This window comes from Aquarana catesbeiana, unplaced genomic scaffold, assembly GCF_042186555.1.
Source record: "Aquarana catesbeiana isolate 2022-GZ unplaced genomic scaffold, ASM4218655v1 unanchor211, whole genome shotgun sequence".
Lineage (NCBI taxonomy): Eukaryota > Metazoa > Chordata > Amphibia > Anura > Ranidae > Aquarana > Aquarana catesbeiana.
In genome coordinates this window covers 1,506,935-1,531,543 of record NW_027362637.1, presented here as the reverse complement: position 1 = coordinate 1,531,543, position 24,609 = coordinate 1,506,935, and the positions used below count along the sequence as shown (strand labels likewise).

The 24,609-nt window shown below is 43.3% G+C and overlaps 1 protein-coding gene and 1 long non-coding RNA gene across 4 annotated transcripts in view; both read right to left on the bottom strand.

Annotated features, from left to right (window-relative positions):
• LOC141121500 (uncharacterized) overlaps positions 1-24,609 on the bottom strand; it is a 1,788,704-nt gene that overhangs the window by 257,161 nt on the left and 1,506,934 nt on the right. The window lies entirely within an intron of this gene.
• LOC141121515 (disintegrin and metalloproteinase domain-containing protein 17-like) lies at positions 2,827-23,280 on the bottom strand. Of its 2 annotated transcripts, XM_073611136.1 has the most exons (7): positions 23,103-23,280; positions 18,431-18,630; positions 14,721-14,824; positions 12,103-12,117; positions 11,620-11,754; positions 11,335-11,465; positions 2,827-2,970 (listed from the first exon to the last, which is right to left on the bottom strand). In XM_073611136.1, exons 1-7 carry the CDS (start codon positions 23,187-23,189, stop codon positions 2,842-2,844), a joined length of 801 nt encoding a protein of 266 aa, XP_073467237.1. In that variant the 5' UTR covers positions 23,190-23,280; the 3' UTR covers positions 2,827-2,841. The 2 variants fall into 2 exon arrangements, with proteins under 2 accessions (XP_073467237.1, XP_073467239.1); XM_073611138.1 differs by lacking the exon at positions 12,103-12,117 and having other exon boundaries at positions 23,103-23,279.

Below are 24,609 nucleotides of genomic sequence, written 5' to 3'. Positions count from 1 at the left end.
ACACCTCTGTCATCTATTCAAACCCACATAGCAGACCTCTCCTTAAACACTTGAACGAAAAGGGATTACTCTAGTTACGGACAGGAAAGCTGTTCCATTTAGCATACTGCAAAAGAGATATTCACTTGCTGCCTCAGATTATTAAACCTACACGAGGGTAACTACATTTTTAAAGGCCCATCCTATAATCCCAACTAAGATACCACATGAGGCTTGGTCTTTTTGGAATTAAACACACATTAAAAAATATATATATAAGAAGAGGTTCAATGGAAAGAAGCAGTTAAATATAATCAATGCTTCACAAGATCCAATACATATTGGAAAATGGCTAAAAAAATACTTCTTAGATGGTACTATACCCCTTACATCGCTGCAAAATTCACCAATTCTAGATCAAATGAGTGTTAGCGTAGATGCAGAAAAGTAGGCACCTTACTTCACATGCTTTGGGACTGCCCTAACCTTAAAGGTTTTTTGAAAACTATGGGTATAATTATGGCAGGTAACGCAGAAATAGTCATTTTGAGTGTCCATGTAGACAGATACCCAACAAATCTCAGGCCAATAGTGGTACAGATCTTAATGGCAGCTAGACTGATAGTGCCGGGAAAGTGGAAGTCAGAGCTATCCTCGAACATTAACGAAGTTATTAAAAAAGTCGATGAAGCCTTCAAATATGAACAAATTATGACCCACAAAGAGGGCAATGCTCCCTGCTTTTACAAGCAATGGGATCCTTGGATCCTTCTCCGACAAATTAAATAAACTGGGCTGTATGATTTTCTGAGTGTCCTATACCTCTCCAGGTAATGAGCTAATGTACCCTTGCTTTAGGTTATTGATCTTGAACTACTATACTTGAATATGTACATTTAAACCTTTAAACCTAAAGTTTATGTGTGTATTTTTACAATATGAAAAAATTGTATACTGATAAGTCTTCTTGGCTAGTATATCCCACATGGAATGAGTCAATTTGGATAACTATTACAAGTTAATATTGCGCATTTTTTGCCTTTCTTGCTATGATTGAGGACTCTATATCAGTGTGGATTGTATTTTGAAAAATGTCACCAATAAAAAAATATTTTGCAAAAAAAAAAACTCTTGTAGCTGTGAAACTTTTGGTTCCTTAATGATGGTTTATATATATAATTGCCATGGCTTTGTCTGAGTGTATCTGGATCGAATGACTTTTCAGCAGGATTGTCCACCACTGCAGAGACGGCCAAATCACCCGATGCTCCAGAATGTGGATTGGGAGACAATATCCTGAAGACAACCAAGTCCCCTGCACAGTCCTCACTGCCAAATGAATGTCCCTAGATGACAGAATGTTATGTTGTAGAGGTCTAGAGTGAAACTGGCAAATAGAACTGCTTCAAAAAGGAGGCTACTATCTACCATCAGACCCAAGGCTCCCATGCAGAAGTGGAGTGTCAAATGACTCCTGGACTGGAGAGCTCAAATTTGAGATCAGAGAGTCTAAAATTTCTCTCGTGGAAGAAAAATTCTGGCTTGAGTTGTATCCAGGGCTAGACCCAGATACTCCAAACCATGAATCCGTTCCAGAGAAGATTTCTGAAGGTTCAGGATCCACCTGAACCACTGTAACATCTGAACAGTCAAAGCCATATTGTTCGACGGAGCCTTCTGTGACTGGTCCCTCAACAGGAGTTCCACTAACAATGGAGATGCCATGAAATGCAAAGGGGCTAATACTGGGGCCCTCTCCTTGGTGAACAAACAAGGTACTGATGAGAGGCTGAAGGTCAGGACCATGAACTGGTGATGTAGTGGTCCAACAGCAAAATAAAGAAAGCATTGATGCACTGGAAAGATGGGGAGATGCAGGTACACTTCCCTGATTTTCACAGAAGCCAACAAGGCTCACTGGTGAAAAAAGATGTTGTTGCATCTTTGAGTTTGGCACTCCTGTTATATTTTTATGCTCCGAGTGGCATACCAGGTACCCTTTAAAGGAGAACCTTGCTTTATGTGAGCAGCCATACCACAGCCAGTAAACTTGCTGAATGACTTTTTTCGCCTCATTTTTCTGAGCAAATAAATGTTAAAGTCCCAGTGCCTTTTGGGATATTTTTTTATGAAAAGCTTTGAGATCCAAGATGGGACAAAAGCCTCCTTTGGCTTTGGGAATGATAATATTGTAGTAAAATACTTGAAACCATTCTGCCACAGGAAACAGAACAATGACATCTTGGCCTAGAAGTGTGTGTTGACACAGACATTTTAGGAGGGGAAAAAAAAAAAAAGGAGGAGGGGCATTGTAAGGTAGGGGTATGGATATTTTATAGATTGGTCCAGCTTGGACTACTGTAACTATGTATTGACTGTATCTGGCCGATGCCCCCGGAGACTGGAAATCACTGAAGTAGACACCGCTACTCCAGTGATATCCTCTTACTTTCAGGTCCTGTGCTGAGCTGCTGGCTTGTTGCATTCTGAAAACAGCAAGTTGGCGGCTCAGCACAGGTGCTATTCATTTAGAGAATGTTTTGCATTCTCTGAATGAATGCAAAGTGTTCTATGATTGGACAAGGTGGGGAGGAGGGGCAGTAGTAGGAGCATTATCTTGAGCTGCCCTACAGCCATTTGTTTGCCAGTGTTATATCTTCCAGTAGGCATCAATATAACCCTGCAAGTTAAAGACTTCCTTCCTTAATGGACAAGAAAGAAATACTATTTAAATTTAGTTATATGTTGAATATCTACTTTAAAACATAAAAATTGTTTGCTAAAATATGTATCACACTGGGGTAGTATATATACACACACACACACACACACACACACACGTCCTGTTTCCCAGGTTTGCTGCTACATAAAAAAAAAAAAAAAAAAAAAAAAGGAAGTATAAAAAGACTTGCCCAGCATGTTGATACTAAGCTTGTCAATAAAATCCCAGATCCTCTCGATCACATCCTGGACCTGTTTCTCACACTTTCCCTGTATGAGAGAAGCACAGAAGAGAAATATTTGTAAAGGATTAGTTACTTATAGTCATGGATGAAGATGTACAATCTGCCTACACATAACACAAGCCACATTGCATACTGATGCATTACTAAGAATATATTATTTAACACATCTTTTAAATCGCATGGCATCTCATGCCTCAGAGGAACAGAGGAAAAGATATTAGTACTGTCCCTATTTAGAGATGGTAGGTCCAATCTTATAGCCTAGTGACATGAACTTCCACTAACAAGGGGCAGAACTCGTGGAAGAGAGGTGCCAGCTTTGGCTACCTGGTTCCTGCAATCAGTCCAGCTTCAAATCAGGTTTCTCCACCAACTGAATTTAGACACATGCCATTGGCAAAACAGAGTGTTTTGATCATGAGCTTGTTTGCACTCTGCCTTTAGGTAGTCATAGAAGGCCTTAATGTGAGCAGGTTCAAATAACAATCAGATATAGTTTGGGACATAAATGACATGAAATAAGAACAAAGCGACAATGCTTTAGAGCCCTGGTGCCCATCATGTGGCCTGTGGGCTGTTGAGCATCATGTAGAAAATCCGAGTGCCAGTGGGGTGCCGAGCACTGAAACGATATGTTCCAGTGCCAGCACTGAAAAAGAGACTTACTCTGGGCAGAGATATGGGCAGAGTTACCTCCACCCACAGTACAAGTCCCACTGTGGGGGGGGTTACCACCAATGGGAGAGGCTGGTTAAATATCACTGCCAATAACCACCAAAGTTAATAGGTTAAATATTGCATCCACTGAAACCAATGCTGGGGACTATTACTGTGTTCACAGCCACCAATGCTGGAGGTTATTATTGCGTTCACAGACACCTTCACTAACACCAGTGCTGGGGGGGGGGCTATTATTACGGTATTAAGTTCACTGACGCAAATGTTGGGAGCTATTATTGTGTTCACAAACACCAATGCTGGGGGTTATTATTGTGTTTACTGACACTAATGCTGGGGCTATTTTAGCATCCACTGATACCGATGCTGGGGGGGGGGTTTGGGGGGGCTATTACATTCACTGGCACAAATGCTGGGGGCTATTATTGTATTTTCTGACACCAGTGCTGGGGGTCATTACTGCAGACACTGATACCAGTGCTGGGGGGTTATTACTGCAGACACTGATACCAGTGCTGGGGGTCATTACTGCGGACACCGATACCAATGCTTAGGGTTATTATTGCTTACCCGGATACAAATTGCTAGGGCTTATTATTGGATCCATTGATACTAATGCTGGGGGTTACTATTGCATCAGACACCAATGCTGGTAGTTATTATTGCACCACCGACACCAATGCTGGTAGTTATTGCATCCGACACCAATGCTGGTAGTTATTATTGCATCCACCGACACCAATTCTGGTAATTATTATTATGTCCACCGACACCAATGCTGGGGGTTGTAAATTGTATGTGTGTTTTTTTTTCTCTGTGTAACATTGGTGAGCGTTCTATTTAGTTCATGTTGCAAAGTAAGGAAGTTACAGCATATCTCTCAAAGTAAAGTACAGGTGTTCCCATTGGAAGATTTCCCCTTGTTCTTATTTATCCTGGGATGCAGGGAGCAATAGCCTTAAGCTTGCCATAGTGTTCCCAAGGCAAGACATGTACACAAAATATAATGCCAAAACAAGCGCCTGCTTTTTAATTATTCGAGGGAATAAGGGTGACCCCTGAATGCAGCACATCTATGGTGTCCTACAGAGATAAGTGGAGTGGCAACCTCAACCTGGACTATGACCAGGCCACACCTCCAATGCGTTTCGCTCTGCCCCCCTGGAGCTTAGTCATGGGATTGCTTTTAATTATTACTAGCAGTTTAAAATACAGTACCAATAGATTAATGGTAAAGGTAACACCCTGTCTGGGAGGAGAAGGGGGCTGAAAAAATTGATTTTTAAAACAGCTGTAAAATCCTTTTCTTGGAGTACATCATGGGACACAGAGCACCATAATAATGTGGGACTATGTGGGTTATACGCTTACCTTTAGGTGATTGGACACTGGCAACCAATAGTAAGATGGTTCCTCCCATATAACCCCTCCTACACAGGAAGTGCCTCCGTTTTGTAGCAAGCAATGACGATCCCAGAAAAAAGAGGGGAGGGAACTCTGTGTCCCGTGATGTACTCCAAGAAAAGGATTTTACAGGTAAGCTGTTTTAAAAATCCATTTTTCTTTATCGTACATCACGGGACACAGAGCACCATAATAATGACTATGTGGGTTATGCGCTTACCTTTAGGTGATTGGACACTGGCAACCAATAGTAAGACGGTTCCTCCCATATAACCCCTAGGCCCAATGGATCTGAGATTATAAAGCAGCCTGCAACACGCTGTGGCCAAAAACAGTCTCATTTTGAGATCTCACATCCACCTGGTAAAACCTGATGAACGTATGAACTGAAGACCAAACGGCTGCTTTGCAAACCTGAGCCATAGACACCTGCTGGCGTACTGCCCATGATGCACTAACTCCTCTAGTGGAGTGTGCTTTTAAATCCCGGGGTGGAACCCTGCGCTTTAATCCATACGCCTGGACAATAGTCTGGCGAATCCACCTGGATATAGATGAACTTGTTGCCGGCTATCCTCTTTTAGGATGCTCAGGCAAGACAAAAAGACAGTTTTCCGAAAAGAAGCTGACATTTCTAAGTAAACCTTTATCGCTCTCACCACATCCAGTGAGTGAAGCGACCTTTCCTCCCTAGTTTTAGGGTTTGGAAAAAAGGAAGGTAAAATGATATCCTGATTCAAATGAAATTTGGAAACTACCTTTGGTAGAAAATCCTGACGAGGACACATGACCACTCTGTCCTGATGAAGAACCATAAAAGGTTCTTTGCACGAAAGGGCGGCCAATTCTGACACCCTTCTAGCCGATGTTATGGCCATTAGGAAAACTAATTTCTTGGTCAATAGGACAAAAGGGATATGCCTAATAGGTTCAAAGGGCTGACTCTGTAAGGCTGACAGTACCAAATTTAGGTCCCAAGGACATAAAGGTGGTTTAAGCGTTGGCCTCAGGTGTGTTACTCCCTTGACAAAGGTTCGCACCAAAGAATGAATTACAATTGGTCTTTGGAAAAAAAACGATAAGGCCGAAATCTGTCCCTTGATTGTCCCTAAAGCAAGCTGCAAGTCTACTCCTGTTTGGAGAAAGGCGAGCACCCTTCCAATCGTATACCTACGAGGGTTCCATTTCCTTTTCTCACACCAAGAAATGTATGACTTCCAGACTCTATAATAGATAGCTCTAAAAACTGACTTTCTAGCGTTTATCAAAGTGGACAAGACTGAACCCATAATACCATGGTCTTTCAATAGTCTGGTCTCAATAGCCAGGCCATCAAATTCAGCAACTGTAAAGAAGGATGGAATATGGGCCCTTGAGACAACAGGTCTGGGCGGCAAGGAAGAACCAACGGATCTCCTACTGCCAACTTCACAATCTCCGAGTACCATGATCTCCTGGGCCACGCTGGGGCCACTAAGATCACCGGCTTCCGTTCCTCCCATATTCTGCGTAGTAAGTGCGGCAGAATTTGGATCGGAGGGAAGGCATATATCAGAGAATACTGATCCCAAGGAACCACTAATGCGTCTATCCCGACAGCAAGTGGATCCTTGGTCCTGGACACAAACCTGTCCAGTTTGGCATTGAATCTGGATGCCAGCAGATCCACATCTGGGGTCCCCCAGTATTGGCAGAACTGTAGAAAAACCTTGGGATGCAGGGACCATTCCCCTGGTAACAATTTCTGGCGACTCAGGAAATGCGCCTGGCAATTGTCCACCCCCGGGATAAACACTGCCGACAGAAACTGCATGTTTTTCTGCCCAGGTTAGTATATGATTTACTTCTCTTTGGGCTGCCTGACTCCTGGTACCTCCCTCGTGGTTGATATACGCCACTACTGTGGAGTTGTCGGACTGAACTCTGACCGGAAAATCCAGCAATCTGGACGTCCAGAATCGCAGGGCCAGACGGGCTGCCCAAATCTCCAGTAGATTGATGGGCAGAGTCTTTTCTGTCTGGGACCATACTCTCTGGACAGACGCTTCCTCTAGGACTGCTCCCCAGCCGAGAAGACTGGCGTCCGTGGTCACCACTCTCCAGGCTACTGGTGGGAAAGACTTCCCTCTTTTTAAGTTGCTGGTTCTTAACCACCAAGAGAGGTTCCATAGAACCTGTGGAGATAGAACCATTGGTTGATCCAAGGTTCGAGCAGACTTGTCCCAGGCTTTCAGGATACTGTTCTGGAACACTCTGGAGTGGAACTGTGCATATGGCACTGCGCTGAAAGATGACATCATCTTGCTCAATAACCTCATGCACAGCTGAACAGAAGGTGTTGGTTCTTTTTTCACCTTCTGTACAAGTTCCACTATGGAGGCGACCTTTAAGGGCGGAAGAAACACTTTTTCTTGGGCGTTGTCCAAGACCAGACCCAGATACACCAAGGTTTGGGTCGGACAAAGAGCTGACTTGTCCAAATTTAGTACCCAACCTAGGCGTTTTAAGACCCGCACTGTACTTGACATGTTTAGAACTAGTGTAGGGCAAGAGCATTCTCTTAGAAGTAGATCGTCCAGGTATCCTATTATGGAGACTCCTTGAGATCTTAGGGAAGCCAATATTGGGGCCAGAACCTTTGTGAAGACCCTGGGGGCCGTGGCTAGAGTGCCACAAACTGGAAATGACTGCCCTCTACAGCGAAACGTAAGAACCTTTGGTGTGGACCGAAGATCGGCACATGAAGGTACGCATCCTTGATATCTATGGATGCCAAATAGTCTCCCTTTCTCAAGGACCTTATTACTGAACGAACCGACTCCATGCGGAAAGATCGGACGTCTACAAAGAAGTTGAGAGCCTTGAGGTCCAAAATGGGCCTTACTTCCCCATTTGGTTTTGGCACGCTGAATAGGTTTGAGTAAAACCCCTTGAATCTTTCCTTGTGCGGGACCTTTACAATTACTCACTGCAGATGGTGTAAAGCTAGGAGTAGGCAACTTCTTTTCTCTGGATCCGTCGGAACCCTTGAGTGTAGAAAGCTGTTCGGGGGAACCTCCTGGAACTCTATTCTGTAACCGTTCTTTACAGTGGAAATGACCCATCTGTCTTGAACCAGTTCTTCCCAGGCCTCCCCAAACATCCGAAGCCTGCCCCCCACCCTTGAGAGCGGGGGCGCCCCTTCACAAGATAGACTTGGAGTTGGGCTTGGGTGGCTTTTGGGTCCAGGGTTTTTTCTGACCGTGTGGTCTTTTAAATCCAGATGGCTGAGGCCGTCAATACCGCTTAGGGGAAGAGGCACCAGGCCCTGGAGGATTAGGAATTTTATAAGAGGGCTGTTTCCCCTTCCTTTTAATAGGAAGCAGAGCGCTCTTTCCTCCAGAGTGTTCTTTTGGATATATTTATCCAGATCTTCGCCAAACAGGCACTCTCCGTGAAACGGAAAAGCAGCAAGTAGCCTTTTACATGGCGTCTCAGCAGACCAGTTCTTTAGCCACAATACTCGGCGCATATGAACTGATAGTAACGCAAAACGAGACATCTGTTGGATAGAGTCTTTCAAAGCGTCTACCGAAAAACACAAGGCATGAGGGATCTCTGATAGTTCCTCAGCAGATTCCTCCAGGCCAGGTATGTTCTTTACTATCCTCTTAAAGCGATCCTTTAGGGATTGACAAATCCCAATGGCTGCAATAGCAGGCTGAACTGCTGCACTGGCAACCGAGAAGGAGGCCTTCAATAAGGACTCTAGCTTTTTATCAGCCGGATCCTTGAAAACCTGGGCATTATCCACTGGACAGGTTAAGTTTTTATGCACAGAAGATATGGCAGCGTCTACCAAAGGTGTGCTCCATTTCTTCCTAAACTTCTCCTCCATAGGGTATAAAACAGAAAACCTTTTGGGAGGCAAGTATATCCTTTCAGGATGCTCCCAGTCTGCATAAATCACCTGCTCCAGTAACGGATGCAAGGGAAAAGCTTGGGAAATTTGTTTATGTCGCAACGATCCCAGAGTGGAACAAGAGTGCAGACTCCTGAACCGGGTGTAACTTAAACCCAATTCGTACCATCTCCATTAGAGATTGGATAAACAATTTCTGGCAATGGGAGGCTGAAATTGGCTCCTCAGAGCCAGAGTCCCCAGCCGAGGAATCTTCAGCCTCTCCTACCTCTTGGTCCTTCATGACCACCTCCTCTGGATCCTCTGCCCATTCTGGTTCCAGGTTACCTGGACCCATCTGGCTATAAGAGTCCTGGGGCTCTAGTGACTCACCACTTGGCCCAGGCCCGGGGGAGGGAGATCTATTACGCTTCCTTCCCCCCTGTGTTACAGAGGCAATCATGCCAGCTATTTTGCCTTCAAGACCCGCTAAGGCAGATGCCAAATCATCCTTTGTAACATAAGCCGAGGCAGGTACATTGGTAGTGGCTACTATGCCTGACAAGTGCAATGGCTCAGCCAGGTCAGAAGCAGTAGGTCCTTCAGGAGAAACTGAGGCTGCATTAGCATTGGGTTGGTCTCCTGTCTTTTGTGGAGGGACTCTTACCCCTGTGCTTGCCTTGTTCCCTGTTCCTCGTTTTTTGGAAGACATTGCTTACACACGAGGAAACTAAAAAGGAATACTCCCCACAACTACAACTCGTTTTAAACCTGTCACCGCTGTGTCCAAAACCACCAGGCTCACGTGCCCACCATTCGCTCTGCTTCCTCCATGCGCACGCCAGGAGTTCTATGCTTATAAGCACTAGCATGAGAGCGAGCGCGCGCATCAGTGACCCGCATGGCGCATGCGCCGTCCTGACGATCGCGGCGCACCCGTGACGCAGATAGCCAGTGACGGGCACGCGGCGCGCATGCAAAACATTTTAAAAATGTGTGCCAAACTGGCCTCTAATCCTGGCACATTATAGGCTTATACTAGCAGTTTTACAAGGGGAAATACATATATACATTATATATATATACATTATATACATATTTATATATATATATATATATATATATATATATAAAAAGGCCCCAAAGGGAGTACTCACCATCCCAAGCAGCAGGGCCTGTCTTGCCAGACCTAATCTTCCCCCATCACGGCGGGTAGCGCCTCTAAGGACCTTCAGGGACCGGGTCCCCCATATTGGGGTCCACACCCCTGGACCTGTAAAGCACCCTTTATGGTTTCCTTGGGCAAGATTGACCAGGAATACCAACTTTAACAAGGGTCCAGGACCTAAAAAGGACACATTACAAGCAACACCTTGTTCTTGAACCGAGGTTCGGGTACCATCCACTTTAGTTTAGTAAGCCATCCGAATGGATCCGATTATAACGACCTCAGTGGGACATTTCTTTGAAGAAACTGAAGAGCTTCAACAGCCATGACCATCACCTTCAAGACACTGGCAAAAAAAATGAGGCACTTCCTGTGTAGGAGGGGTTATATGGGTGGAAGCGTCTTACTATTGGTTGCCAGTGTCCAATCACCTAAAGGTAAGCGTATAACCCACATAGTCATTATGGTGCTCTGTGTCCCGTGATGTACGATAAAGAAAAGTCCCAGTCATGTAGCCAGAGGGCCTGGTTCTCATGAAAGCATTAAGGAAGCTTACATTTGAAAAATATGGAACATGTTTTTATTTTCACTGAATGGGGGCATTATATAAAACAGAATGCTTTGAAAATTTTATGACAACATGCGCTAAAGTATTTCTAAACTCAAAAACAAAACTTTAACATTTGGACCTTTTGGTCTGTTAAATATACCATTGAAAGGGTTTTGTTAGATCCGTTTGAGAAGTTTAAAAAAAATACCAATTGATCTTGCCAGACTACAGAACCAAGCCTCTCTATATTATGTAGAATAGGAGAGGGGTTGGATTCCACAGCCAAGTCTTATTTATGTTGTACAGTAAATAAATGTCATCTCGATGGGACAAGTGTGTTACTAGCAGAATCACCAGTGGAAAAAAGGGGGGAAAAAAAAGCTTAAAAAACACACAAATGCAATGCCCACATCTGAGGACTAATATGCTACATTATATAATGTTTTTGGTTTACGATTTAGATATGTTTCAGATTGCATACATTGTTGCATGTGTCTTCAATCTGGTGCGAAGAAATGTTTATAAAAAAGCTGGTGTTCCAATGCGAAAACACATGCAGTGGGCCTGAATGCATTCACTGTCACTGCCCAATCATAAGGCCTATATAGATGTTACTGGAAGCCACAAAGACCATCTTTCCCTTTGTGTAGGCAGTGGAAACCTTGGCAGTTATCATTCAGACAAATTTAGGAATTAAAACGCAGCTTACATTGCCATCACAGAAGCCCACAGTGCACGGCTTTCCTTTACGCAGGAAAAGGTACTGCTTCTTATCGCTCATGTACGGACTGCAGATTCCATTGTGGTCCCGGCAGCACACTTTACAGGATTGTTCAGTTTCTAAAAAAAACATAGACCTGATTACTTACAAACAACCACAACATGATAAAAGCCACATATAGTTATATTCCAGGATTCCTCTCATGAAAACTTAGCCAGGATGTAAAATCCAGATTTCCTCAATTTCTTCAGCATTACCCCATCACTCTCTTACCATTGCAGGCACATGACTTGAGATTTTTTTCAATCTCGCAGAAAGGCAGGCACTCTCCACCAATACATTTCCCTGAATCCACGCACTCTGTGTCATCGGCTGCACTGCCAGGTGCGGGGCAATCACTGCTGTTACCTACAATGAGGAAAGTACAGAGTGGACTGTGAGACACGCACCACTGAAAGGAAACCTGTAGGATTTATATTTTAATATACACACTAATAGCACCCATTGATGAAATAATTAATTGGCAATGTGTTCATATGTGAAATCACAGGGTTATATGTAGAGTTTGTAAATGGGTTATGTGGGAAATACATACTGAAATATATGAAGCTTTTTTGACTTTAGGTGTACAGTTTTATGCTGGGAATTTTGATATTCTGCCACCAACACACCTCCTCTCCTTTCTCCTATAATCATTTGTGTAATTAATTGGTGTCAGAAAATTAAAGATAAACAGTAACTTCAAATAAGTAATACCTGAAAAGGACACTGCTGCTGGTCCAAACATATTTTAAGCATATAAAGGAAACATAAAAAAAAATGTTTTTTTTTTTAAATATTTTTAGAGTCTACACACACACACACACACACACACAAACCAAAAAAAGCGCGATCTGGACATCTACGTATGAAAACAGCGGTTGTCCTACACGTTATACATCAGCGCAAACGCCAGAGTAAGAGCAATAATTTTAGCACCAGTAAAGTGCTGCAGGCGCACACAATTTTAAGGTTTGACATGGGTCTCTATTTAATTGGCACAACCTTATCTTTTATATTTTACCAAAAAAGGTAATAAATTGCATTTATGCGCCCAGAAATTTACTTTATTGTATTTTTTACTGAAATTTTACAAAGTGCACCTTCGCCAGAGTAGACAAAAATCCTTGCACCGGCCCTGCATCCACCACAAACACTTGAGGTTGCCTGGTCTGGGATATAAACCTGTCCATCTTGTTGTTAAGTAGACATGTGCAGGGGAGAAAAGATTTGACGTAGGGGAGAAAAGATAAATAAAAATAATGATGATGATGAATGTTATTGGCTGATTGTAGCCAAAGAGGAGGAGCAGTAAAATAGCTAGAACTAAGTACACACGTACTTTGGCTTATGGTGTCTGTTGAAAGTTCTAAGCAGATTCAACGGAGCAGGTAAACTATACGGCATTGTACAGTTTAGCTGCTCCGTCGAATCTTCTTTGAACATTCGACAGACACCATAAGCCTTCAATGACAGATTCGACCTTAATTTGGATTTTCGGACTAATGCAATTTTTAATGAAAAACGAAATACATAAAAAACGAATTTCAGGAGTAATTAAATACATTTATTTTTCGGACGAAAACGAAATTCCGAAACGAAATATTTCAGTGTGCACATGTCTATTGTTAAGTCTAGACACCAAGAGATCACCAACTGCAGCCATCGGTGCCTTTTTTTGGCCAGTGTCCATTCAACTGAAGGTACTTGTTTTTTGAGAGAACAATCTGTCAGAATGGAGAGCAGAGGAAGGTCTGTTCCTTTTCTGAATGGGACATAGAGAGTGTTCATTACCGATCGCTCTCTATGCTCTGTGATAACTGAGCAAAGTAAACTGTGTGTTACTCTGCTTCAGTTTATAAATGGAGAGGAGCCTCTGTCTCCTCTCCATTTACCTTCAGTGGTGAGAAAAGGACTGGGAAATCTGTCTTCTGTGCCTTTCTCTGTCTCAATGGGGAGATGTCAGGGGTCTGACATCTCACCAAAGCCCCCCCAATAGGGCTTAAAAAAAAAAAAAACTACAAACCTACTGACATCACAAGCAAAAACCGACATGGTCCAAGGCACCAAGCAAAATGATTGTGAAAAAAATTAAAAACAAATAAAAGAAAAAGAAAAGAAAAACTACTGACACTGACATGAGTAGGGACTTGGTGGGAGCAGTCAGGTGACACGAGTAGGGACTTGGTGGGAGCAGTCAGGTGACACGAGTAGGGACTTGGTGGGAGCAGTCAGGTGACACGAGTAGGGACTTGGTGGGAGCAGTCCACGAGTAGGGACTTGGTGGGAGCAGTCAGGTGACACGAGTAGGGACTTGGTGGGAGCAGTCAGGTGACACGAGTAGGGACTTGGTGGGAGCAGTCAGGTGACACGAGTAGGGACTTGGTGGGAGCAGTCAGGTGACACGAGTAGGGATTTGGTGGGAGCAGTCAGGTGACACGAGTAGGGACTTGGTGGGAGCAGTCAGGTGACACGAGTAGGGACTTGGTGGGAGCAGTCAGGTGACACGAGTAGGGACTTGGTGGGAGCAGTCAGGTGACACGAGTAGGGGCTTGGTGGGAGCAGTCAGGTGACACGAGTAGGGACTTGGTGGGAGCAGTCAGGTGACACGAGTAGGGAATTGGTGGGAGCAGTCAGATGACACGAGTAGGGACTTGGTGGGAGCAGTCAGGTGACACGAGTAGGGACTTGGTGGGAGCAGTCAGGTGACACGAGTAGGGACTTGGTGGGAGCAGTCAGGTGACACGAGTAGGGACTTGGTGGGAGCAGTCAGGTGACACGAGTAGGGACTTGGTGGGAGCAGTCAGGTGACACGGGTAGGCTGTAAGCTTTGAGCTCATTCAGCCTTACTGGGTGTAATTGTGGAAAGTGAGACATCCACCCCTCCCCCACATAACACATTCTTGATCAATATGTGAATAAGAATTAATACATATAACAACTAGTTGGGGGATGGATGAGAGCTTATTCAAAGGCTGGATTATGCCTGCAGCTCTGTAATGTGTATAGCTAGCTTATTAAAAAACACAGCACCATAGGTCCTTTATAGGCAGAAAACCAGGTATGTAATTATATAGGGCAGGAATCCTTAGTGAACTCATTATAGGGACTTCTATCTGTCTGTTCTGCAGAGAAAAGAAACTGTCACAGAATTAGAACGATTGCTTTCATAGGAATAAACCAGAGCTCATGGAGCAGTATGTACATTATATCATACAAATGCTATTGCTGCTTGTGTGAAACATTTTGCAGTCTGGCAGTACACTGCCCCTTATCCCAATAGACCCCCGTGGCTGTCACCTGCTCTTCTGAAGCTATGCTATGTTGCCATTTACCTGTGCAAAAGGACTCTCCTTTACAAGTGGCATTAATGGCCTCCTGGCATTTCTTCTGAGCAGTTTCAAACTGGCAATTTTTACAGCATGGACTGTTGCGATCACTGAAATATGTAAAATATATATTTATATAAAGACAATCAGAAAGACACTAGATTCGGTAACACTGCTATCTAAAAAAATGTGGTTCATTCAGTGTCTGATGTAAAACACAACAGCAAATCTGATCTTACCTTTCAACAGTTCAACTGTAATAAATAACATCAAAAAAGGTACACTGCTGCCATCTTTTGTTACTGGTTAAAAGAAACCTGTGCTAGAAGAAATATGCAAGCTCTGAGTGCTTACCAGTTTTTGAAAATGCTACCTATCTGGCGGTCTTTGGTTTTAGTCCTTGGTGTTACTGACTTGGAGGAGATATGAAGCCAGAACTTCTGAAATGTATTGATGGCCTGGGCAGTAACTGTAAGAATTGGAGACCCTAAGTCAGCATGACAGTGGGGCAGCTGTCACTTTTAGGTCAGCAACAGCAGCTTTAATACTCCTCCCAATACAGGCTTCCTTTAAGACATATTTACTCCACCCAGTGTTAAAATGCACACTGTCATATTCTAGAAAACAATTACATTAAGCCAAACACCATTTCAATTTAACGACAGAGCAAATTTAAAATTTCAGATGTTGGTCTATAATTCTGCAATATCTGATACCAAGATGACACAATCACTGTTTTTTGTGATTTCCTAGTTAATTTAATATTCAATATACTTTACAGGCAAAACTTAAAAAAATAAAAAAAGGGAAAAAACCCTTGTATCCAGTTTCAAAACAATTAGTGTTACTATAGATACAAAGTGCTAGTCCAGTTTTTGACTTCTACCTACAGGTCAGCGTATAATAAGGCTTACCTGTAGGTACAGTAAATATCTCCTAAACGTGCAACGTTTAAGGGGATATTTACTTTAGTAGCAGCTAGTGACATCAGCGGCACATGCGCACTATGCTCTCAGTGCGATGCACACTAGCACATTATGGCATTATCCTGCAGGGGCCTTTTTTTCAGTTTACTACTACTTTATAATAAAAATCAAACCAATTAAAAGAAAAAAAAAAGGCTAAGGAGAGAATGGAATTCATTAGTTAATGACAACAAAGGGATAATCAAATGTAGAAAACCTTGACAGTGTAATTACAGTAATCAGCACAGAAAGAGCTGTCAGTTCACTGACATAGACTAGGACACTGGCTCTCAAAGTAATGACAGGACCCAACATTTACACCCACAGTAATGCGCCCAGAAGGAACTGACTGGAGGGAGTTTAAATGTCCAAGGTCCTTACATGGTTAAGGATCAGCCCCTCAACGTTTTCCTGTAGATTTTCTCAAGATGCACACCAGGTAGTGGAAAAGCTCCTAATCTGCATGCTGTCCATCTACAAGTCAAATCCTGCATTTAATTATATGCATATGCTAGGGGAAGGATGTGGCTAGATAAAGATCTCATCCACCTAAGGCTGGGTTCACACATATGTGAATCGGATGTGTGTTTTCTTCGCATTACAGGCAAGTGTTAATGCATGTCCAGGAAGGCCATGGTCCGGATTGAAAAAGGGTCTGGTGTGTGCTTGGGTCCAGTTTGGGTGCAAATTCAGACGAAAATTCAGGCCTGAATCGCACCTGAACCGGTGAACACACACGCACAGGACCCCAGGTACGAACCCGAGGCCGCACATATGTGAACCCAGCCTAAAAGAAAACCAATTTTGCATTCAGCATTATCAGCCATGCTTTAAAGCTATGCCTAGATGGACAGATGTCTCCCTTAGCACAAGGGGTAGAGAGAATTATCCTATACTTTGTAACAGACCTACCACTAATGTTCTGTGTGAATCATCCAATGAAAACAAACAGCATAGGACTGAGTACTTCTTTTCCTTTATTAAAATGCAAGAGGAAAAATGCAGGTTTTAAAAGGCAAGAATATGGAAGCAATGACAAATTTTAATGCCTAGAAATACTCATCATCACCCTCTAGGGCAGGCCTGAAGAGTCTGATCCCTGTCTTGGTCTTGTATCAGACATCACATCAAGATTAAACTGTTTATAGCCACGCTAAGAGGCATGTCTGGGAAGTTCTAAAGCGGTGGACCTCTGCTTGAGCTAATGAGACTATAAACCTTAACAATTGATCAAAGTGAATATAAAGTTTATCACCTAATTGATGTTCTTTAGTTGAGTTTGAACTGAAATGTATATTTATTATTTTTCATCCCATGCTCAGCGATCCCCTGGATGAACACAGGAAATGTTCTCTACATATCGCACTGTGTTCATTCAGAAGGGAAGACGTGGTAAACATCAGCCCCCTGTTTACTGTGTCTTTCTGTTTTGTAAATGAACACAGAACAATGTATTGAGAGCATTTGCTATTTTTAATACATTGCAGAGCTGCTGCTTTAACTGAAGGCTGTGTGTGCTGAGGTCGTTCTGCCTGGATAAGGGAGGAGGAGAGCAGATGTGTGTGTTGTCTGAAGTTTCGGGAGCGAGCAGAGAGCCCAGACCCGGCAATCAAACAGAGAAGAAGGAAGGGGGGGATCCCGACCAGACTGTCGGCATGACACTCCAGAAAAGACTGTAGCCCCTCCCATATGTAATTAATTATTTTAACAGAAAGGATGCACTTTTTAGAGGGCTGGAAAGATTTGTAGGTACTAGCAGCTCATAAGGATTAAGATTAAGCAAAAAATAAATACATTTTTTTTTTAAAAAAGGAAGAAACCTATACTTCTCTTTTAAAGTTAACCTAACAGATTAGGCTTAGAACGTGGCAGAGAGCAGGAGTAGAGAGTGGAAATCCACTTTAAACTTTTATTCTCATTGTAAATGACAGTTTTTCTGTAGTAGGTTGTATACATCGTACAGATGCGCCACTTCACAAGCAGGTTGAGGGCGTCCCTCTGGCATGTTATTTAAAGGAATTTTGCATTTTTAAGGTTTCATTGTAAGCATTCAATTACAAGCTTTGCTCGCAGGATTCTCTGTTTCATTAGGCGCAATTCGCTAATTTAAGAGATTCAATTGTCATTTATTTTATCTCATGGTTATTTTCTTCTTTCACAGAAGCACGATCATCATTTTCTTACAAGAAATGGGCATTTTAACGGCTGTCTGTCTCCACTAGGGAGATTTAGTCTCTCCTTCACCTGGTGACCACTGTCACCGGGACTGAAAGTAAAGAAACTCTAAAATTTTGAGCTGCCACCAAAAAGAAAAGCTAATCATCAATGGGGACATTTTTATGATGACAACTGTCTCCTTCTGAAGTTGCTATTTTGATCGTCTGTCATCTTCTTCCAGGTAATTTAATCAAACTACTAACCTTCACAAATGAGAACACCACCGTTTGTCTTCACACTCAGGTATGTGCATTTAAATGACTGTTCCAACATCAAAGTGCATGGTATTTTCCACACCATTTGCTAGCAATTTTGATTCTTTTTTTCTATAGGATTTAGTGATGGGTTGCTACAAGGATTCCTTTATCAAGCACAAAATTGTGAATAGAGCATTACCAGCAGTATCATGATTTGTATCGATTGGACAAAATGCACAACTCAAGGTTACCAAGGAGAGAGTCCTTAAAATGGTCACAACCAGACACCCATTCCTAATAGTGCTAACATCTCATTTGTCCTTGACACTATACTGACCTGCATATTGTGTTCTCCCTGAATTTGCAGTCGGAGGTACAACAGAGATCGTTGTGCTGACGTAGCAGGCCTGGGTCACAGTCCTCCCCCTCATCCACTCTCGAGTTTCCACACACTTTGTTGTTGCGTTCCTTAAAGCAGATGGATGCCTTGCTCATAAGTGTGCGCAGGATGGATTCTCTGCTGCAGCTAGAGAACATCTGAGAGAGGGAAACATGAGTTTATTCACTGTATGCATGTCACTAACGCTCTCCAAGAAATACAGACTAGAAGTTATATTAGCAACACATTAAGGTTTTTCACCTAATGCATTCTTTTTCTTACCTTAGCCCGATCCGATCCAGCGATGTGCTCAAGCGCAGCGGCTCCGGCCGCTGTCGATTTCCTCATTGGAAGCTAGAAGCAGCAGCCATTGGCTGTTGTCAATCAAAAGCTGTGACACGGGAGCGGGAGGCAGGGCTGAGTTCCGCCGTCCATGTTAATGGATGCATCAGTGGGACTTGGAAGCACCCATGGAAAGTGGCTTTCTATGGGGGCACCCGATGAGGAGGAGGGGCCTGGAGCACCAGCGGTGGACCCCAGAAGAAGATGATCAGGCCTGCTCTGTGCAAAACCATTGCACAGAGCAGGTAAGTATAGACAGGTTTGTTTTTTTTTAAATGACGTTTACAACCTCTTTAACTGTCACCCACCAGTGAAATAGGAGAACTTGAGAATATATTTAATGGAGCAGCTGTAATGCAAAAATGTGACTAAATTTGTTTAGTTTGAAATAAAGCAAAAGAAGAGAGAAAAGTGTTGGTAAAGCTCCAGTGGGTATGAAATATACATGAACAAAAGTGCCCAAATTACTTTTCCTTTTTGAGCAACATTGATTTAGCACTGTGTATCAAAAATTTGTCACATTTAGTTATTTTTCCCCCCATTTTGTTGCATCATAGTACTGCTGATTTCCTGTAGCATTTATGCAGCCACTTTGTCATACATTAACTTGAGGATGGCTACACTGGCTACACTGAATTTCTCAAGGTGGGTTTCCTGATGTTGACAACAGTTTCTCATAAAAAGGGGGGCCTGAACACCACATTTTAGCTATGCAAAACCATAAAGGGTTCTTTCCAGGATAAAGCTACCAATTTAGACACTCGCCTCACAGAGATGATGGCTACAAGGAATTTCACCTTGTGGATAAGAGTAGAGAGAAGACTGTCTAATGGCTTCAAACAGCGATTTCTGAAGCACAAGAACCAAATTCCGATCCCACAGAGGAACGGACGGGGGGAGACCCCCTGTACAAAGGCCTGAATCAAGGAGTGAGAGGCCAACTCTGAAACAGGATATAAAAGCCAGAAACCTTGGCAAATGGAACTGCTTCAAAGCATGCTAAATTCAAGCCCCTGGACACTTATACAAATGCAGAAAGTCGGGCGCCTGTTGGACTGGAGAGCTTAAATCTGAAACCAGAAAGTATGACGTTTCACCTGAGCTGTTTAAAGGACTAGACCTCAACACTAAACAATGAGTCTGTTCCAGCAACGATTCCTGACGGTTCAAAACCCATCCAAACCGCTGTAATATCTGGAAAGTCAAGGCCACGTAATCCAAGCAAGCCTTGTTCCCTCAACAGGAGGTCATTCTAATATCCCGTAATGGGGATGCCATGAGAACGCAGCATGGCTAATACTTGGGCTAGAAAGTTGGTGAACACCCAATGTGCATGCCAGAGGCTGAAGAGCAGGACCACAAATTGGTAGCATAACGACCCCACAGCAAAATGGAGGAAACAATGTGCTGCATAGATAGGGACATACGGGTAAGCAAACCTTGATATTCTCAGAAGCCAGAAAGTCGCCCTGGGGAAGGAAAGGGATGACTGATTTGGTGGAATCCAGGAATCATTTCTAAGCTCAAATTAAGACATCCACAGCTTTGAGATCCAAAGCAGCTGCCCACTTGGGGTTTGAGAATAGTAAACAGACTGGAGTAAAACCCCTAAAACCATCCTGCCACAGGAAGTGGGGCAATGACATCCTCATCCAGAAGACCCAAGAGGGATCAATAGAGATCTGCTAATCTGTGCAGTGAAGGAAGGAGCAGGAAGTTGGAAGAGAGAAACCAAGGAGGGTGCAGGGAGAGAAACTTTGCTTTGTAACCCAGGGACACCCACTTCCTACACCCGTGATGCAAGTTGTCCAAGCATCTGCAAATGGAAATGGAAAGTGGGAGGGTGCCATCAAGCAGAAAAAGGCTTGTCTGAGGCTTTAGCAGACTTCGAGTACCAGAGAAAGTCAAGCGAGTGAAGAAGCAAAACGGAACGTTACTTAACAGCGAGAGAGGGAAAAGACAATACAATCAGTTAGGCTTTTAACATGTTTACCACTAAGGAAGATAGGTATGCCTACTACAAGTAACGTCCTTGGTGATTTTAGCAAGAGTCAGTTTGAAGATAGTCTTTGACTTCTTGCACAAAGGTCATTCCTTTCTATCATTTTTAACCAAAGTACCTTATGCATGTGTACTGACACGAGACACATGGGAGAGATAAGACAAGAGGCTTCCAGCAGACTGTCACAGCTGAAGTTTAAAGTTACAAGAAAAACAGAAATGGAAGATGTGCACACCTAGTGCATTACCAAAAATAATTTAATAATAAGAAATTTTTATATAAAAGTGGGCACTCACAAAATGCAACTGACAAAAGGCCATAAACACAGTGCATGGACATGCACAGAACACAGGGTACTTCTAACGCGTTTCGGGGGCGCACCCCTGAGTAGAACTTTGATTTTCCATCCATTCTGCTACCCGCCTGCAGTGACCGTGGTCACCTACATTAATCCGGCCTGCACCTGCTACCAGTTGACAGGGTTTCAAGAGTGCTTGAGGCCTTGCCTCTTACCCTGAGCCTATGTGTTGCCTTACCACCACGCAAACACAACATGCGATTCAAGCTCTTTTGAGTGTCCCCAGCTCACACCTAACAGCTCTGGGGCTGCTTGTAGTATGCCCAATGATGGTGTAGATGACTCCAGTCATTTTGTCCTCTGCTCCCGGACTCTATCCAGTACTCCAAGTCCTCTTAAAGTGTTTGTAACCCTAAAAATCCCTTTCACTGCCTGCCCCTCTCCTTTATCTAGCTATAACGCACAATGTAAGTGTTTATTGAAATCGATGCCTGTAAATGCCTTTTTTTTTTTTAGGTATCTTCAGGCCGGTCACGTGACTCCCAATCACTCTCCCACTCTGATCCAGGGCTACAGCCGGAGGGGCTGAGATCTCCCCTCTGACATCAGCCGAGACCGCCGTGCTGGCCGCTCAGCCCCTCCTGCTGTAGCCCTGGATTGGACTAGGAGAGCCGCTGGGAGTCACATGACCGGCCAAAAGTTATCTGACAAAGGTATTTAGAGGAATGAATTTCAATAAACACTTACACTGTGCGTTATCGCTGGATAAAGGAGAGGGGCAGGCAGTGACATTTTTTTAAAGTTTTATGTACTACTAATAGCGGCGGGGGGGGGGTGGAGTCAGCTCACATAGACACATGGAGCTGACAGGCAGGGAGGGAGGGGGGAGAGGATGACAGAAGAGAGCTGTGAATGACGGAGGCACGTAAACTGACCACGGTGTCAAGGCCCAGCTGCCATGATAAACCATGGTCAGTTTACAGGGGGGAGGGCAGACACAGGCAGGATCAGCCAGGTCCTGCCTGTTTCTGTCCTCCCCCCTCGGCCTGACTGTCTCTCAGAGCCTCACCAAGTAGGTTTTAACTAAGACTCACTAAGTAGGTCTTCATAGGTAGGGCAAGCACGGAGGCAATGCCAGTGGCTCTGGACCTGGAAAACGCTCAGTGCCCTACATGGAACCTAGTTCCCAAAGGTCACTATCAGCCTAGCCCTGCAACATTCAGTTCAGCAGGGTCTGGACACAGTACTCCAGAAGTCAGGTTAATGTCAGATAGCTGCCATTGAAGAGACAAGGATTTAGCTGCGATTTTAAGAAAAAAAAAAAAAGTTGAATAAAAAAAAATGTACTAGCAAAAAATAGGTTAATCTTACCACAGCAGAATTAAGAAGGACGACCATCCTTCCAGGACACTAGCAAAAATGGAGGCATGCTGGTAGTAGTTTACCTGTGTCCAATCTTCCTGTACATGGCAGTATAACCTGAAGGTTAAAAACCTCCTGTGTCCCCTCAAGGGACAGGGCAAAAACACAATTTATCCAACTTCTATTCTTGTGGGAGACATGAGGAGGATGGTTGAGAAGCTCAGAAATAGCCTAGCTATTCACTCAAACTCTTTCCTATTGACTCTAAAGTTCTCCCTGGCCATCTGGAGGATAAAACTACTGCCCCCACATTTTTGGGCCTTCCCCAAGGCTTCCTAAGCCAGCCTCCATGAGTTCATCCACACAAGGTGCCTGCAGCACTTCATCTGACAAAACATTTTCAAACCAACCAAAATGCACATATTCCATTATGTGTAATGTTGTATGAGAAGGGCAGCAGCTTTAAGCACTGTACTTTTCTAGTGTCTAAGAAAAGGAACAATCATTTGCTAAAACTCTATACAATAGTTGGACAAAAGGTATAATCCTATGTAGGTGATAATGAAAATGATTGCACATGGCTACATTAACAAAGAACATAAACTGTGTAAAACAGAGCAGTGTACCTTATTGTTCTGGTGGTCTCCACTCACAGCTATAGGGTACATCACATATTTCCCACCTCGATCCTCACTGGGTGCACACAGCTCCATGCTGTCTGGATCGTGTTCAGACCCGAAGTTATGGCCCAACTCATGAGTAGTCACCAGGTCAGCCTCCTGTCCGGAAATTACACACGTTAGACCACAAAAAAGACAAATGCAGAGTCCAAGTTAAAGAACACCTGTGATTTTTTGATAGTTTGAGTCAAATACTGCGGCCAAAAAAATTAGATTTACCTGTAAATTCAATATCTAATAGTGCAGTACAGGACACAGGCAAAGTATTCATAGACCCTGGATTATAGGCTGCACCTTCACAAAGACACGCTCCCTGAGTAGCTTCTCTATAACGCCACCCCATGAGGCCTCAGGTTTGTAGCAAGTAATGCAGAGTAACCAAGTAATGGATGGGAAGGTGGCCTGTGTCCCCAGCGGCTATGGGGAGTGGTGGGGTCTGAACTTCCGCTTTGATCACCTGGGAAGTCAGTGAGAACCTGTCTAAATCATGTACCTGCACCCCCAAAAGCCATTCCAAAATGTAGGAGGGAGGAAAAGTGTTACGTCTCCTTTTGGGTGAATTTCCCTTTTCAGTGTTGTGTGAGCAATCACAGCAAAGAGCAAATGTTCACCTGAGGTTTAACCATGGTCAACATTCGTCTGGTTTCCACCATAGCTATGGGTGAGGGTATTCCCCAATGGGGACACCCACACCCTACTCACATAAGCATGTCCAGAAGAAATATGCGGGAACCTAGGTGTAGATCGTCCTGTAACGAATCCTTGTGGCGAAAGGGTGGGAGGAAGCACCTGAGTACCTTATAAGGGCTCTAGGAGGAAGTAGCGGTAAATTAGGCAACCAGTGGTGTGATGTAACTAAGTGATTTAATTCTAGTACCAAGTTTATGAAGTTTACACTGGAAAGTCAACACATTCCAAGCAAAGCCCTGTTTTTTGTAGTAATGGTCAGAGGTACAGGGTGACCTTTTCTTATCTGTCCACAACACTGCATTCTTATAAATATATAGTGTGTGTGTGTATATATATATATATATATATATATATATATATATTTTTTTTTTATATATATATTTTTTTTTTTTATTAATTACATACCCCAGCAGAATTTATGATTTCTTGGCCATTTCTCAGAGAATATGAATTATAGCACAAAAACTTCTTTCACTCATGGTTAGTGTTTGGCTGAAGCCATTTATTATAAATCAACTGTGTTTACTCTTTTTAAATCATAATCACAACAGAAACTACCCAAATGACTCTGGTCAAAATTTTTCATACCCCAGTTCTTAATACCATGTATTGTCCCCTTTAACATCAATAACAGTTTGAAGTTACATAGTTACATAGTTACATAGTAGGTGAGGTTAAAAAAAAGACACAAGTCCATCAAGTCCAACCTATGTGTGTGATTATGTGTCAGTATTACATTACATATCCCTGTATATTGCGGTCA